The sequence below is a fragment of the Symsagittifera roscoffensis genome, chromosome 4, assembly GCF_963678635.1.
Source record: "Symsagittifera roscoffensis chromosome 4, txSymRosc1.1, whole genome shotgun sequence".
NCBI classification, from domain to species: domain Eukaryota; kingdom Metazoa; phylum Xenacoelomorpha; order Acoela; family Convolutidae; genus Symsagittifera; species Symsagittifera roscoffensis.
In genome coordinates this window covers 61,415,307-61,433,311 of record NC_087065.1, presented here as the reverse complement: position 1 = coordinate 61,433,311, position 18,005 = coordinate 61,415,307, and the positions used below count along the sequence as shown (strand labels likewise).

Sequence of the window (18,005 nt, the reverse complement as noted above, 5' to 3'; positions counted from 1 at the left end):
ATTGCGCAGAGGAGAATCGCATAAGTGGTTTTTCGCTTTCAGTTATACCCTTAATTTCCAATTCCGCAGGATATTTATTGAAAACTCAAAAAAAAATGGATAAGTTTGAGGCCATAACTTTTCTAAACCAAAATTAGTGAATAGCCACTGGAGTAGCAAGATCCCCAAAATTTGCTCTTTTGATTGAAACTTTTATCTCAGATACGTGCTTTTAATATTTAGAAAATGAAAAAATAAGAAACAATTAGGTCCAAAATCCCCCTACTGAAAATTTCGAAGGCCGTAGAACCAGGGGTAAAATGGGAAGAGACTAGCGAAATATACAGGCACATAGAAGAGCTGCCGAATTCTTTATTGGTACCATTTTTTTGAAAATCAGTACAGTAGTTTTTGAGAAACATTGAAATTTCTGCGGAAAGTGCAAAAACTTTCTAAAGCGTCGCAAAAAAAAAAAACAAAAAACAAATCCCATAAAGTTTCAAAAAACCTGTTTTTTTTCCAAACAGGACCTAACACTAGCCAAATTAAAGCAGCAAAATATGCTATTAATTTGCCTATTCTTAAATAAGCTTAATTATGGTTAAATTGAAATATACCTAAATTGCCACCAAATGAGAAATTTTATTTGCGACTTAGGTTGGAAAAAAAATTCTTCATAATAATACACTACACTTGGCTTGTGTAAACACAAATACTGAATTACTTTCAACTAATACAAAATATTTCACTTATCAATTTTTCACAATATTTACATAAATTTGTACACACATGCATTTAAACAAGTATTAAGTTATCTAGGAGTTTAAAATTTACTTCTTTCGGGCTAAAACCTCTTTCCACATCAGAGGAGGCGACAGAATCTCTTTTGGTTGTGACTTTTTCGGTTCGTTTGGCTTGTTCGAAGTGATGACCTTTCCAGCAGATGCAGGCCTCCTGACTGCAGGTTTTTTAGTCCTGTTGTTTGATGACGTTTGCTTGTTGCTACTGGCTGATTTGACTTTGGGTTTGGCCTTTTCAGGTACTTCTATAGGTTGCCAAGGCACTGGGTTGTAGTATGAAGGCGACGGGTACGAATTCCAATCGTAGTACCCTAAAATATTTTATCAAAACAACTTAAATCAACTATATGCAACTTTTTTCACTGCCGCCCACAAAAATCTGCTGAAACATTAAAAATTGACCTTGAAAACTCACAGTAAAAACAGAAATAGGATCTCAGTTTTTATTGTTTTTGGAAAGGTGGTCATTTTTTCTGGCTTGTTAAAACCATCAACTAAGGTACAAGCAAAACTAAATGCGATATTCAACCTAGATAAGAACTAACATGGCACAGCTTTTCATGCAAACTTCGTATAATTTCATTCTACGAACAGGATGTTCGCTAAAATCTAATTTCATTGCTTCATTTGACATCTGATATGATGATATCAACACAAAACTAAACGAGATTGAAACTGAAATACTTTACCAATAGACTTTTTGCGCCTCAGAACTAAAGATCATCATAAATAATAGAAACTAAAATTAAAAAACATAGCCAACTGGCAGTTGGAAAAGTAATGAATGCAAGGATATTGATTTGTTTTTGAAAACTTTCAAATTTTGAATTTCGAAGAAAACAATAGATGGCATTAAAGCTCTTTGAAACTTTAGAAAAATATACAATTGACGCTTTTTTTGATAAAACTAACCCAATTTGAGAAAACTGGATCCATAGGTAAAACTTATATTTCGCTGGGAAATCGGATAACTAATTTTCATTTTCTAAATTAGTAGTCGATCACGTTTTTCGTGACCTTTACATTTTTGCTGTTGGATAGTGGAGTTTGGCTTTCTTTTGACAAAAGAAATGGAGTGAAAAGAAAAACGAACCAAAAGTCAAACCGCAAAATAATCAAAACTGAGCGTGAACAAATTTTAGGACTTTCCTGAAAAAAAAAAAAACAAAGAAACACCAAGACCTATTTAAAGAGTACTCAATACGTTCAAAAGTGACTCACTACGCTCCCAAAAGGTCACAAAAATTAACAGAGGATAAGCTGAGCTTCGCACCACTTGCGATACAAATATGAATGACTATGAAAATCAAAGGAAAAAAATTAAGAAAAACGTTTTTGTCAATAAAAATTGCAACAAAACTCCAGAATATCCCAACAAAATTACCTGCACCATTAGAAACTATACCAAGAGCTTTGGGAATGCTACTAAGAATCCAAGTTTTTAAAAAAGGTCCTTTCTGTGGAACTAAGCAGACAAAAATAAACAGTTAGACAATAAACTAAATTAGCCAAAATTCTCTATTTGTAAGAAAAACATGTCTCAACTGGAATTGAATTCCCGGGCTTTGTCTTCTCAAGCATGGGCAGCAACTCTGAAGCTAAACTATTGGGCTACGGCAACTAAGCCGACGAATATAAACAGACGGACGATAGTCCGAAAAAGCACAAAAACTCTAGTTTGCAAAAAAAAGAGCCCAGTCGGATTCGAACCGCAAATCTTTACCGTCTCAAGCACTTATTTTATCTCTATGCTAGATGCGCCTGATGTTTGATTGGATTTAAAATTATAATTAGCAAGCGGTAACTAAGTCGAAAAAACCTAAGCAGAAACCCTTCATGCCGAAAAAAAATTCTAAACTAATCAAAAATTTCCTCTCGGAGCACACACATGCGCACAAAACTTTTTCGGACTTAATGACGCAATAAAAGGCCACTAAGTCGAATTATTTAGACTGACGTTTAGTCAGCCGATAAAAAAAACGACAACAAAAATGAAAAAAAAAAGAAATTTTAACTAATCGAGCTGGTAAAATTACAACTTCGAATCGGCCGGATTTTTAAAATGCTGGAAATAACTGCAAAGAAAATTGTTTACAGCTAAAAAAACGATTGTTAGATAAGGCAAATAAGCCGACAAAACATGAGCAGACAAATAATAGGCCGAATCTTTTTTGGAACCGGAACATTTACCGTTTGAAAAAAATTGGTCGTGGTCAGATTAGAACCCACGACCTTTGCCGTCCTAGACGTATGCGTTACCACCAGGCTAAGTGTGCAAGAGACACTGTAAAATTTTAATTCATTATGAACCAATGAAGGTACCACCAGGAGTCCAATGAGTCAGTGGACGAAGTTGTTTACGGAAAAAAGTCTAGTACCCGATTGCAATACCCTTGCTATCGCAAGGGTAAAAAGTTGGAAACTATTTAGTTTATTTACTCAATCCCATGGACATAATATACAAACAATTTCTCCTTCAGCTAGTTCAAAAATAAAACTTGTTGACGTCATTGATTTTCAAACATTTACGTTAATTTATGCATTTAAAACACCGGCTGGTTCAACATGCACATACTATTTTTGAATATTGTAATTTCACAAACATTTTTTTTAATTTCACAAGATTCCACAAAAACATTTTATTTTCAAAGTGTTTTAAAGCTTTGAAACGGACCAAAAATATCCAAGAAAAAAGAAATACACCAAGACATTAAATCCTCAAATACCAGCAAATTTCAATGATAGAAATATTGACTGAGAGGAGAAATTAAGAGTATAAATCAAACAAACCATTCAAAAAATAAAAAATCTAAAAACAAACTCTAATAATCCGAACAAAAAACGAATTCCAGGATGTCTTAGACATTGCGTAAACCCAGTCTGGGGAAGAAGCTTTAAGAAAACTATCAAAAGAAGTATACAAACTATAGTCCGACAATTCAAGTTTGACCAGAAAATTTCAATTTCCACACACATGGAAGAAAAACAAGGTTCGAACGGGACTGGAACTCTACACTTTACCTCTAGACCAAGTGAGAAGGAGCTACAGAACCGTCGATGTTCTGCAATAAAGCATGGCTATTCTCCTTCAGATTTGTCAATTTTTTTTACGGGAAAAGTCTAATATCCGACGAAAGTACATTTGCTTCCGCAAGTGAAAACATTTGATTCCGCAAGTGAGAACAAAGTTGAGAAAGAAACATGCACTGACAGCTCTTTAAACATCAAAAACAACTTATAAGTTGCTTTTATGATAAAAAATAACCCAAATTGAGAAAATTGGATCAATTTTTTATTCCGCTGGGAAATCAGAACATAAAAAACAAATTGCGAAACTAGAAGCCGATGACGTGTTTCGAGACCTTTACACTTTTCGCGAGGACGTTTTATTAGCCTCTTCTCATAAGACGAACGGTATTCGATCGCTCCACATGCTCGAAATTGGACTAAAACCCAAAAATTTCAAACCAGTTTTTCTCAACACGGGGACAAATTTTTCAATATCGTTCAAGTCACGATTGAAAGGTGTTTAATATGATTTATAATTCAAACCATTGCTATGATTATTTCTGGATCCTGATTTTTATTTGAAAGTTGAATTAACTGAAAAAACGACAAAAAATCACCAAGACCTATATAAGAGTCTCCACTGCGTTCACTACTCTTAAAAAATACAAAATTACTGTCTTTATGCAGTTGAACGGGGCGGGCGCTTTTTGTAAAACAGCTATTATAACGTTTGAAAACAAAAATTAGTTTGAAAACTAAATCTGATCTGAAAAATGTTTTTGGCTATTCAGAGAAATTCAGAATAAAATTAGTTTTCAGATCAGATTTAGTTTTCAAACTAATTTTTCCCGGTAGGGAGACAACTGTTTGTAAAACCAAATTACAGTTACTAGGGCTTTGTTACGATACTACGCGAGACCAATGAAGAGCTCTTTTTGAGTTACTTCAAATAGGGCGATAAAAAACCATCTTATGTCCTAGTTATTCCAGTCACTTTCAAAGACATGGTAGGAACAATAAGATAAAAACCAACAACAAACTTCGAGTACAAACGCGATTCAGGGCAAAAATAATGTTATAAAAACATGGCAAACTAAAATTTTAACACAGGGGGTTCAGCACTGTTTCCTATGACTTACGATAACCTAGCATTACAGACAGTACTTAGCAATCAGAAAATGAGTTTGAAGCCATTGAGTCACTGATGTCATATTTCCAGAAAACATGTCGAGAACAAACAATCACTAATGTTTAATAAGCAATCAGAAAAAAATCGAGCGGGATCAAAGCCAACAATCCTAGAGTAAACGACAGTTGAACCGAAAAATTCTTGTCGTGAAAAAAAAACAGAAGAATCACCAAGACGTATATAAGAGTATTCACTACGTCCATGAACTAATTTTTCTTCGAATTAGCGTGGCTTTAAGTGTGAGGTACGCCGAGAGAACCATACAAACGCGTGGAAAGCTACTGAATTAAATAACAGCAACAAGATTTGTTTAAAAAACGATTGCTAAAAAATAATTTGAAAACATTTGCACCATAAGTTTTAGACATTTTTTTGAGAAAACTTTTAATGACAAGGAAGCGCCAATTGAAGCTTCCAAAACCATTTTTTTCTTTAGTAAAAGGACGTTTTCTAAGCCTCTTCTCATAAGACGAACGGAACTCGATCGCTCCACTTGCTCGAAATTGGACTAAAACTCAAAAATTTCAAACCAGTTTTTCTCAACACGGGGACAAATTTTTCAATATCATTCAACTCACGACTGAAAGGTGTTTAATATGATTTACTATTCAACCCATTGCTATGATAATTTCTGGTACTTGATTTTGAAATTAAAAATAACACAGCCAACAGACAGTTGGAAAAGAGACGCAAAGAAACAATAACGAAAAATTGACTTGTATTTCTGAAAACTTCAATTTTCGAATTTCAAATAAAAAACATGACTTTTAAGCTCTTTGACTTTATTACTGACACTTTTTTGATGAAATTAACTCAGTTTGAGACAACTGGATCAATGGGTAAAGTTTTCATTTCGCTGGAAAACCTGAAAAATAAACTTCACTTTGAAAATTAGAAATCGATTACGTTTTTCGTGACCTTTATACTTTACCTGGATGATAGAGAATTTAAGAAAAGATATGAATTGAGCTTAAAAGGAAATCGCGAAAAAACGCGTCGAACCGCGAAAAATAATTTTGAGCGAGAACAAATTTTAAGTCTTCTCCTGAAAAAAAAACATCGAAGGGTCATAACGTATATGAGTGTGAACTATGTTTATCGACTACACACCCGAATATAAATTTCTTTCCGATTTTCAGTGGTCGGAACAAAAAGTAACATGTCATGTCCGGATTCTAACTATGATCTTTATCGTCCCAGGCACACACAATATCGCTAGTCCAAGCAGAAGGCGTAGAAAAATGATTCAATGATTATGTTAGACAAGTTTTTAACTCAGAAAAAACCTATGCTACAAATTTCACCATGATTAAAGTACACAGACGTTTTTGAGATAGCGAATAAAAACTAGCGACTAAAAACGAGACAAAAATCACTATTTTCGAAAAAATCGAAATTGATTTCGGAAAAAACGTCAGAAATAACCATCAGAATTGAATAAGCTTTCCTTGCAAACTAAGCCAAAAAAAAAAACAGGATAGACGCCCGTTGAAACAAAAAAACAGAAATAATAAATGAATTTTTTTTGAGCTGTAAAATTTTAAATCTTTTGTTCCCCAACCTTCCTGAATTAGTCCAAATAAAAAAAATCAATTTCTGCAAAATAGGATGACTAAGCAAATAAACAAATATCTGAAATCTATCGATTAAAAAAAATTGATAAGCAAATAACAGAACGACTTTCAATTATTCTAAGAATTGTTCAAATCACACGAAATTTCTATGCTTTGAAAAAGAAACTAACAAAAAACGAGCAGACAAAAGAAAGACCGACTATTCAATTTTTCCCAAAAAAATGATACCTTACGTACTGAAAAAACTAGGCTCGACTGGGATTCAAACTCCAAACCTTAGGGTGCAAAAGCCACCGCATTACCTTCTGTATGTTACAGATGTGTAAGAAAAGTTGACTACGCAATTGAAAAAACGTTACTCATAACTTGAAAAACTTTGTCGAACTTTTTTTACATTGCCCAAACTGGTTCTCCGAGCTCTCCTTAATCACTTTAAAAACCCTTTTGTGATCAAATGTTCCGCGCCACAGGCGAATACTTGAAACAACATGACAAACAATGCGTTTTTAGGCACTTTTTGAAAAGTTTTTTACGGCGCCGGTTTTACCCTTAAAATTAATATATGTTGGCAGCGAAGGCACTTAGAAAAATTTTAGGGTCGGTCAGCCAAAATTGGATGTCTTAAAAAAGTACCTGTGGGTGGGCACGGGGGTCGAATACATGGGGTGGGTAAGGGGGGGCTGCCTCACTAAAGCCGCTCCTGTTTAAGAGAGAACAACAAATAAGGATTGCTATCATAGACAAAGGATACGATGTGATCACCACAATCCAATGTTTCAGATCAGCTACATTCAAACAGCCGCACGTGATATGATTGTCTAGTTAAGTTAGACTGGTTGGTCTCACCGATGAGTCTGCCCCCAGTGTATCCGAGGGAAGCGGACACTCTGCTGGGTCTGCAGTTGGCCTCCTTCACCCACTGCTCGTACTTCTCCCTCGCCTTCCTCTCTTTCTCTTCACTCTCCTTCTTCTCATTCAACTCCTCTTCCTTCTTCTACAACACACAACTATAGTTAATATAATAGTTTAAATCATCCTTGGGATTTGTTTATTAATTTTTTGACATATCTAATGTTAATAAATACGGCACGTCCGCTCATCCCGTTACCGATTTTTTTCATAATTGCGTTGCTACTGTATATATTGAAAAATGATGATACCAACATTGACCAAATTTATTCTTCTAGTATTGTTTTGGAGAGCGTAATTCGTTTTCCTGTAAGCAAATGAATTTGGTTTGAAAATAAAAACAATCGTCAACCCCCGTAAAATCAATATTGAGCGTGGACAATTTTCAAGAATTTTTCCAGGAAAAAAAGTCAACACGGCGTATATAAGAGTCTTCATAACATGCAATGACTCTCAAAAGACACACCATACGCTAGTTTTGTCCATACCCTAGGTGAGGGGTGGGTGGGAGGACGGAACCAATAAGAATTGATACATCATGATTCTATGACCTGCCTATGAAATTCGGCGACGCTTTTGCAGTAGAAAAATTATCTGCTGAGATAACACTTGGTTCCACTCATACAAAAACTTCAGGAACAAAGATACCATTACAAAACTTCTCTTTCCGACCATTCGTGAAGAGTTAAAGTTCCTCTGTGAACAATAATTGCTCATTATTTTCAAAACTTGTTAATACTGACTTCATATTCAAAGGTGGTTTTACTGATTCCAGATCAAGTTACCTTCTCTTTATGCTCCTTCTCTTTTGCAGCTTTCTTTTCTTTCCATTCCTTCACACGCTCATCGTTTTTAGCTTTCTTTTCCTCTTCTTCTTTCATCTGAAAAGAAGAAACTGATAACTTAGTTGCAATCCTAATTTGTTCAACGGGTAGACGTCAAGTAGGCACATACTGCGCCTTTTGTCTATCCCCTCCATTTTGTTGATTTAATAATTTAAATAAATTGATGCTTGTATTATCAACTATATGGAGAAATAAATTCTTCTTCTTCTTCTATAACATCCATATGTAATTCTATTGACGTTTATTTTTCGCATTTTAATCAGTGATCAGTGGTCACATAACCTTTAGGCAAAAAAAATAAACGAAACCTCAATGAATAAGTCAAAATTGCAAAAACTGCGTTATTCATGTATTAAATGTGGATATAGTACCGCATTTCTAAATCAACTGTCATGAAACATCATGCAACTGCCAAAAATCAAAAACTGACACAAAGGCAAAGCAGCGGTTTGCAACACTTGCAATGCAAAAAACACATTGCGCTACAAAATAGTGAATGAAAAAAGAAAAAAGTAAAAAAAATTTGAAAAATTGTGTTGGAAAAAATTACTTAAAAAAAACCTTGACAAAAGTTGAAAAACTAAAGCTACAAAAACTTGATATTTGTATCGGAAGTTCAAAAGCAGCCTTAACAATAATTGGAAATCATTTTACTGAGTAGCAACAGAATTTGGGTAGCGCCGGATGGTTGATGAATTTGAGTTTTAACACAGAGGCAAAGCGCAACAATCGCGATGCGAAAAAAAACACAATGCGCTACCAGATAGTGAAAGGAAACAGACATAATTTTTCCTTATAAAGTTTTCAGAACTTTTTCAATAAGGAAAAACTCTTGAAAAAGTAACTTGAAAAAAAAAGAGAAAAAAAACATCCGAATACTTCATGTTTGTATTCAAAAACAGCCTTTATAGAAACTGCCGAAAACAAAACTGTTCACATAAAAAATTTCATATAATTTCAAAGTTTTTACGACCCATCCAAACTGAAACAAATAATACCAAACGTATAAATTTTGCCCTCGAAATTACACAAAAAAAGTAGAATAAATCGATATAGTATAAACTGAAACTGTTTGAAAATTTTAAGGAAAACGAAAAAAAATGAAAAACTCAAAATCAGACATGGTAAATTTACCCATGCTTTCAAAAGTAAAACCAAAAAACTTACCAGATAAATGAAACGGAAATTGAACTAACAGAAACTAGGACAAAACCCACATGCCCGACAAAGAATTTTTATTGAAAAGAACCACTAATGCCATTGCAGAGGGTCTCTGCCAAAGTTACTATATTTTATTTTTGGTAAATTGACATGTTAAAAGTAAGCTACTCTGTCGCGGTGGACGATGTTCCCAACCGTGTCGCTGCATTGATGCTGTTTTAGGTTGTTCAAATTGCCGTTGTTGTGTTTCGGTTAGGTGATGATGCACCAATCTTGGTTGTTTCCCTGAAGCTCTGTAATCCGGTCCTGTGTACCCATGCCAGTACCTCATGTACCTGTACCTACGATATCTGTTCCATTTCCTGTTGATTCCATATTTACAATCTGACAGCTGTTAATTGCTTTGAATAACCAGTTCCACGTTCTATTTTGTCTGGTAGCTTCTTGATGTCCCTTAATACCCGTACCAACCATACCTTGCTGATATTCCGTATTAGTGTCTTCTTTGCCGTATCTTGCGAAAGCTGGCTGTTGATGCACTCCATTTGCAAATCCGTTACCACTGTATTCAAAGTTTACTTCGCAATCATTGTACAAACGTCGGTTGCCTACCATACCTATCTGTTTTACCTTGCCATAATGCAGTTTTGATGTAACTGGCCAAATACCATTCCACTGGTTTTGCTGCTGACTGTGTCGAAGTTCCTAAAGCTCAATCGCTCTGTAAACGAAGCTTTGCTGTTGCATGTTGAAGTCTTTAGTTGCATGTGCCTGTATTCCAATTATTCTATTATCATTACCAAAATTTCTTTGTTGTCTAATGAAGCCTGCGTTTGTAACTTGTAACCGAACAGTTGCTATTTCCAATAAAAATCTGGAATTTACTTAGCGAATCCTCCTCGTCCAGAGTCATGCTTACCTGTATATCTCCCAAATCAAAACCTCAGCCAGCGCCCAATTGCTTTTGCGTGCTCCTGGCACTCATCTGACATTAGAAGAAAGCGATCTTGATATTGTCTGCGTTTAAACGCAGATAAAACTGTACCAGATGTACCCAAACTTGATGTTTCCCTGAGAACATCCCCAAATCTTCGCGTATTGCTTCCTGTTGCGTTGTTTTCAGAGCATGTCCAGTTGGCGTTTCCGTTGCGTTTGTAATCAAGTCATCGTGTCCTGTCGTGGTGGATGAAGGAACCATTCTTCCTTGAGATTCGGATTATATGTTCTGGATAATGAAATTCGGGACTAAGGATTGGGTCGCCGAAAATTGCTGTTGAAAAATGGTTAAGTGCTGATAATGTGGCTGAGATCCCTGTTGATCATGAGGTAACTGAGCGTTAGAATCCTCGATAACTTTCTGACAGATTTCTTGAACATAGCCCTTGAAAATCTCATAGCATTGATCGTCACGTAGCTGAAGCTGATAGCTGTCTTGAGAAGAGTTTGTGATGACCTGGCGTTGGCGTGTCTGAATTGCAATTGTTTCCGGATCGGTTTCGTTGGTTGCTGGCGGATTGAATCGAAAGTACGGAAGACGCTCATGCTTTACAGTGTGAGCCAGTGCGTAGACCTATTATTCGTTTCCACGCCATCATTAGTGTGTACCTTTCTGTACAGCTATCCACTAGTTAATTTGCCGTGTTGCTACTGTGGCAATTTCGTCACGCGATTTCTCCATCTGCTTGTTTGTTCATTCTAACTGGCGGTATTTGTCCCTCATTGCTTCGATGTCTTCCACGTACTTGTAGTATTCTTCTTGCCAAAAATACAGTGACATCCCATTCGCCCAATCTGTTGCGCCGCTGTTCGAGTTGTTGTAGTTTGACTTTCGTCTTGTTTGTTGGCATGATTAGTTAATAAGAACAGTTACAAAGATTACATAAAAAAGCAAGGGGTGTTGAGCTCACTGTTAGAATATACTGTGCTGATATTCGGGCACTTAAATAGCATCTGCTAAATACACGTGTCTCTTTTTAGTACTTTGATACTACTGAGCTCAGAACAAAATAGGGTTGATATTTTTCAAATGCAAAATGTTTGGCTATATGGTTGTTACTAACTCATTTTGAACAGTCGAAATCATCTTTTCTAACAAAGTCCAAATCCCTTTTAAAAAGTCGAACTCTTTTGTAACAAAGTCTATTCAATTTTGAGCACAGTCGAACTCAATTTTAATAATGTCTATTCCCCCTTTTACAAACTCAAGCTCTTTTGTAACAGTGTGCAATTCATTTTTGAACAGTCGAACTCCTTTTTAATAAAGTCTAATAATTTTTCACGTCCCTTTTAACGTTAAGTGACACTCCCTGATCTTCTTCGGTTGTTTTGTAGTTGCCTCTATTTTCCCAGGAGCGCCACTTTTTTTGATTCAGTGTTTACTTAAAGGTATGAAAATGTGAGCAAGCTGCAAGTCAATTTATTTACAAGTTTGTGTGGGAAACACTTAAAAAGTCAAAGTCACAAATCAAAATAAGTTCATCGGAAAAAATTAACATTAGGTATCATGAGAAGTCATGAACAGATAATTACAAACTGAAACGGGCTTGAAGTACTTTCATCTGATTTTCAAGAAATTGAACATGTCCGAAGATCCTCTAGAAGTGAAGATTCTCTAAAAGAGGAGAGATCCTCTAGAAGTGAAAAATCCTTTAGAAGTGACCGTGGAAAAAGTTGTTCACGGAAGAAAAAGTCTAGTACTTGATTGCAATAGCCTTTCTAATCGCAAGGGTAATTAAGCAAATTCATGCATGTCTGCGTGTCCAACCTTTTTCGTCTCTTTGCGAGTTAATTTGCGCTCCTCTTTCATCTTGGCCTCTATCTCATCTTTCAGTTTCTTGGCCAGCCACTCCTGTCGTTTCAATTTGGAGATCTGCAGCCGCCGCATCTTTTCTATCTCTTTTGTTTTCTCAGACTCCAGCTGCTGTTCTTCTTCCATCCTTTTCTATACATAGTATTTCTTTTAATTCCAATCCCTTAATCATTGAAACTTGAGACACACAGAGGCAATTTGGCTGCCTCACTCAACAACCATGTTTTTAAATGTGGTGCACTCAATTATTGTCAGTTCATGCATTCAATTTTTAAAGAAAACTTTCGATTTCCAGGACAGCCTGTTATGAATAACTAGGGACCTCAGCATCCCAAAAAAAAACAAGTTTTTCAGCTGATGGAGAAATGGTCTTGCCTTTTCTTTCTCTTCTTGCAGACGTTTCTGTTTCTCCTCAAGCCACAACTTCCAGGCGTCTACGTCAGAGGAATTCGTTAAATTATTTGACTGTGTCGTCAATTTTTCCTCTTCCTGTTGATCCGCTGTTCTCTTGGAGGTCAATATCCTTGTTCTTCTCATAGGTGCACTAAATTAAACTTCAAATCTCACTTTATATTGAGCAAAAGCGCGTGTACGTGCAGAGTTGTCATAAGAACAAAGACAAGAGGCGAACGGATCCTCGCATCATTGCGATGAAACACTAATGAAACTGTCAAAAAGAACCAGAGCAGCCGGTTGCTGGAGATTGCAGAGAATGGCTAGACTACGGAATAAAGTGTGAACAAAGACTACGTGAATAAAGGCATTTCACAGTAAGTTTGTATGTCTTTTTTGCAATTTTTATACCTGGTATATATCTTGCAACAGAAACTACCTAATATTTTCAATACGATCAATCATTTTTTGCCTTTCAAGCGACGTTAAATAAAAACATAGCCAACAAACGGTTGGAAAATAGTCAATGAACGCAAATTAACAGAAAAACTACTGGCTTATTGTTCCGACTTTCGATACGTAAGTAATGGAATATTTGTGCTCGGGGTGGGTTTCTTTTTTTCTTCAGACAAATTTCGACTTTTTAACTAGCCATTTTTGACGGAATTTTTTAATATCATTTCGAAAGGGATTGTTGTCCTGAGCTCAAATTCTAAAAGATATTTCACCTGTGATCATTTTTCGTAAGTTACGGGGGTTTTAAGATTGCCATTTTGGCCAATTTGGGACAATTAACGCGCGATATATTTCGCGCTATTAACGCGTAAGAGGAGAGTTAATCCGTCTTAGAAATCGTTCCAAATTGGTTGAACGAAGCTTATTTGCCATAGTTGATTTGTTACAAGGAGCGCAATCTATCCTTTTGTACTTTAAATGGCGTGTGGAGGTATGATTTTCAAAAAAAAAACAAATTTTAAAAAAAAATTTCATTTTTGTTTTCTTTCATTTAATTTTTGATTGTTATTACTGCTCCAGAAACCTTAAAAGGCAATCGGAACATTCAGGGCTTCGCCCTGATACGAGCAGTCTTGTTTTTTTTTAAATATAATTTCAACTTAGGAATTTCAAAACAAAAATTTCTACGACCTTCAAATTCTTTGAGTTTCAAGAATAACTTATGATTAGCGCTTTTTGATAAAATTAACTCTATTTGAGACAATTGGATCAATGGATAAAGTTTTTTTCCTGGGATATCTGAAAGTTTAATTTCACTTTTCGCTTTCAAAACTAGAAATCGATCACGTTTATCGTGGCCTTTTACACTTTTGCTGTTCGATAACGGTGTTTGCCTTTCTTGTAACAGCGGCAATGAACTGAACTTAAAAATAAATCAAAAGATCAACCGCAAAAGAGTTAATTTGAGCCTGAACAAATTTTGAGACTTTTCCTGAAAAAAAAACGAAAAAACAAATTGCGACCTATATAAGAGTCTGAACTACGTTTATCAAATCTTAATGATTAAGCCGATAAAAAATAAGCAGAAACCATTAAGGCCGAAAAATTCTTTTGAGCGAAAAGGAAACTCAAGGATAATATACAACTAAGGGGTACTAATTTTACAAATTATAGGAGTGAACCAAAAATACTTGCATTTACGATAAAAATTGCTGACAGCACAGAAAAAATTCCACATGTAGCAACTGAGCCGACAAAAGATAAGCAGACGAACGAAAGTCCGACACAAAAAGTTCCCGAAAAAAACTCAAACCCAGACCTTAAGGTACAGAAGCATCCGCGTTACCTATATGCCAAATGAGATAAGTTCTCGCAGTTGCTAAGAATTGCTAAAAAAGAAACTTACGAAAAGTTGTTTACGGGAAAAAAAAGTCCGGTTCCCGATTATTTTTTCATATATTCTTTGTTTGATCCCCCCACACACTATGTAAAGTTCAAAGAGATGTTTTTACCGACTCTTATACTGAAAACATGACAAAATGACTGTCCTCAATTCAATTTGGAAAAATTCAATCGGCCGTTTACGCGAGTAAGAACGCAATATATCGCAAGTTTATCCCAAATTGGCTATTTTCAAATCCCCATAATTTTTTGGAAAAAAATATCACACTTTTTTATTTGAGCTGCCGACAACAATATTTTTCAGATGGTATAAAAAACTTCGAAAGTCGGAACAAAAAAAATGTTGACACACAAATATACCACAGTTGCATTTGATTTTACTGAGGACTGTGTAACTTTTGACGAAATTCATACTGCAGACAAACGATCAAACTAAACTAGAATTTCTTCAAGCCTCTGACAAACCAATCAAGCACATTATTCCTGAGGTAAATGAGCTAGAGCAGTCACTTGAGCTTAAAATAAGCATACTTCAGCTGGAAGTTCTTGTTGGACTAGTTGTCTACAGAAAAATTCTAGTCCCGATTTAATATCAATTGCTATTTGGAGGTTCAAAAAATAGTCCACTCCAGCATTAAAAACCCGTTTACAAACACTGCAACGACCAAAAAACACGGGCCGAAACCCAATTCGGTTAGTTTCTAACTGGAAAAGTCTAGTACCCGGCTGCGACTAATTTTCTCTCGCAAGCGTAAACAATGAACCAAAGGAAGTCTTCTTCCAAACGACAAATATATTTTACGAGGTCAAGGCTTAGGCTTATTTTAAAATATAATAATTAAAAAGGAGCACTTTTCGCATTTTAAATCCAAGGCCGTTTGTGTTCAGAAAACTTATTATTACTCACCTTGTGCTGCGGGAGCTATGACGTCTAATTGGGCTCGTTCTTAAGTTATCTGAATGATCCATATCATATGTCGTTGTCAGCGATACGTCGAAATCATAATCGCTTTTCTGATAACGCTTTTCATAGTCAGTTCCCTTTTCCAGATAGTCTGGAAGTTTACCCGGCGACCAGTATTTGGTACTAGGTAAGAGCTGTGAGTATCCGACATCGGTGTCTTCGTATTGATCTCGACATGAAGCTATTTTACGAAAACTGGTACTGCGATGAGAAAATTGGTATCTGTGGTCGTGTCGGTCACTGTGGCTCTGACTCTCGAGGACATGCAACATTATTACTTTGCTTCTAAATCATTAAATGTTCTAAAAAAAAACAAAAGTGAATGAACTTAAACAAACTTATCTGTTGATTAAGCATTTACAGTTTATTAACATTGTCAGTTTATTTATTGTTGATTGCTCTTACAACGCAGAAATGAAATTTAAAAAAATTACCACCTTACAAAAAATTTCAGTGTGAAAACAATAACATAAATATGAACACAAGAAATAATAAATTAAGCTTTACCGAAAAAATTAATGGGCAAAAACATTGAAAATTATTTTACAATTTCGAACAGGCAACATAATGACAAAATCAATTTCAAGAATATCCTTACTTACAGAAAACCAAAAACATTACTTGAGAATTATTACTTATTATTATTCAGAGAAGATACAACGGTAGGGGACCGACCTTTTACCAGAAAGTTATAGCATGGACCTTTAACCAAACTCTATAAACAAAAATCATTTACAGAGAGAGAGAGAGAGAGAGAGAGAGAGAGAGAGAGAGAGTTAAGGCTTCTGTGTTTTACACAAGGGTTTGCACCCATCACTTGACGGCTGAGCTGACTTTCTGCACCGGGTTGCACTTAAAAGCCAAGAGAGCCATAAGTTGACTTCAGAGTAACCTTTTTAGAAGTAATTCCAGTATAATTTTGTTAGGTATGGTTTGTCAATTTGTTCGAGGTCGACATTTCCTTTTTTCGTATTATATTCAAAAATTGACTGGTTCTTTTCCAAAAATTTTCGTCACGCGTTCCTGTTCGAGTTTTTTTTAATCGATTTTAGATATTTTTGTAATGTTAATAAAGAATCTTCATTGGGTTTCGTATTCGACTTTATCGGTAGTTTGAGGTTGTAGCTGCCTTTGTGACATTCGACCAGAATGGCCAAAATGCAATTTATGCAGGCTTCGAATTTTTAGCAGTAAGCCTTCCGAGTTGATGATTTCGAAGGATTAGCGACGTTATTGGAACGTTTAGCCAAACGGTGAGGGCTAGAATATTCTAGTATTTTAAAAATTTTCAAAATTTCGAATGATGACGTCACATTTCGGAGAAATGCTGAAACGGCCATTTTTAACAAAAAGCGAGTGAAAAAAGAGAACAACTTTATCTGTGATTGCGAACAGAACGAAAATCGAGATTAAAGAAAAACGACAACGAACTACGATAGCAGAGAACGTTCCAAGTTGCAACTATTGTGCTGCTACAATAGTTGCAAGGCCGTTGCCAACAACGGTGAAGGGTGAGAACCAGCCTTCCGGATTGGCGTGAAATTGAACTTGAGGAGCTTGATTCACTGGATTCAAGAATCCGGAAGGGTTTCGGGACTGGAACTTTTAGCCTTTTATATAAACTTTTAGCTTCTTGTCATGTCCTGAATTGAATTTAATTAACAACTGGATTCATTTTGATAAGGATGAGAAGCTAGGAGTTGGGGGGAAAGGGTTGATCCATCTTCGATGGAGATGATGGTTTTTATCTACTGAACAAAAACAATAGTAATATAATAAGTAGTAGCCCTGTTTTTAGGAGTGACCTCGTGGTCTGGGGATACTGAGACCCAGCCATGAGCTCACTATTTTTGCATGTAATTCAGTTAATTTGAGCGTTCTGGTCGAAGCCGGAGAGCAGTAACGTTTTTGTCGACCCGATGTAAGAAAGACCACCGAAAAGTACTGGCTTGGTAGAGACGGTGAAAAACATGCAAAGCTCTGTTTAGACGCTAGCCAGTCGTCTTAAGACTTAGTTTTGTTATCCGTCGATATGTATCTTCCGGGCGAATGTTACACTTTCAACATTAATACTAGCCTTAACAGATCATGTAGTTCAATGTAGTTTTTTTTTAATTTTAACCGCTTCTTTTTCAAGTTTTCCACGTATTTGATTTTATCTTAATTGAATTATTGCATTGAGGTCTGGTATAAGATCGGTCTGGTAAAAGACTACGCCCAAAACGCTGGCGACCTATGGAACAATTTCCTGAAAGCACGTAATGTAACAGTCGTTCACGTAATGTAACAGTCGCCTACTTCGGTCACATATGAAGCTTAAGAAAAATAGGCCCTATAACCATTGACTCAAGAGTCAGGGACACTATCTCTTGTGTTTTTCTACCTCAAAACGGTCGGAGCCAATTCGGTTCGCTTGCAACATGAGACTAGAACCCGTTACAGCTTAAAGGCCACTACCAAAATATCCCCCACTCTAGAAAATAAGAACTTCCCCATACTTAGGTCTCGAGATACCC

At 35.8% G+C, this 18,005-nt stretch overlaps 2 protein-coding genes across 3 annotated transcripts in view; one reads left to right on the top strand and one right to left on the bottom strand.

Annotated features, from left to right (window-relative positions):
* The window catches only part of LOC134845134 (26S proteasome non-ATPase regulatory subunit 1-like), a 428,069-nt gene that overhangs the window by 369,589 nt on the left and 40,475 nt on the right, over nucleotides 1–18,005 (top strand). The window lies entirely within an intron of this gene.
* Nucleotides 669–15,788, bottom strand: LOC134844028 (coiled-coil domain-containing protein 34-like). 2 transcript variants are annotated; one of them, XM_063860481.1, is made up of 7 exons: nucleotides 15,433–15,788; nucleotides 12,651–12,819; nucleotides 12,231–12,407; nucleotides 8,246–8,341; nucleotides 7,398–7,545; nucleotides 1,469–1,492; nucleotides 669–1,090 (listed from the first exon to the last, which is right to left on the bottom strand). In XM_063860481.1, the coding sequence occupies exons 1-7, from the start codon at nucleotides 15,759–15,761 to the stop codon at nucleotides 810–812; spliced, it is 1,224 nt and encodes a 407-aa protein (XP_063716551.1). In that variant the 5' UTR covers nucleotides 15,762–15,788; the 3' UTR covers nucleotides 669–809. The 2 variants fall into 2 exon arrangements, with proteins under 2 accessions (XP_063716551.1, XP_063716552.1); XM_063860482.1 differs by lacking the exon at nucleotides 1,469–1,492 and having other exon boundaries at nucleotides 672–1,090.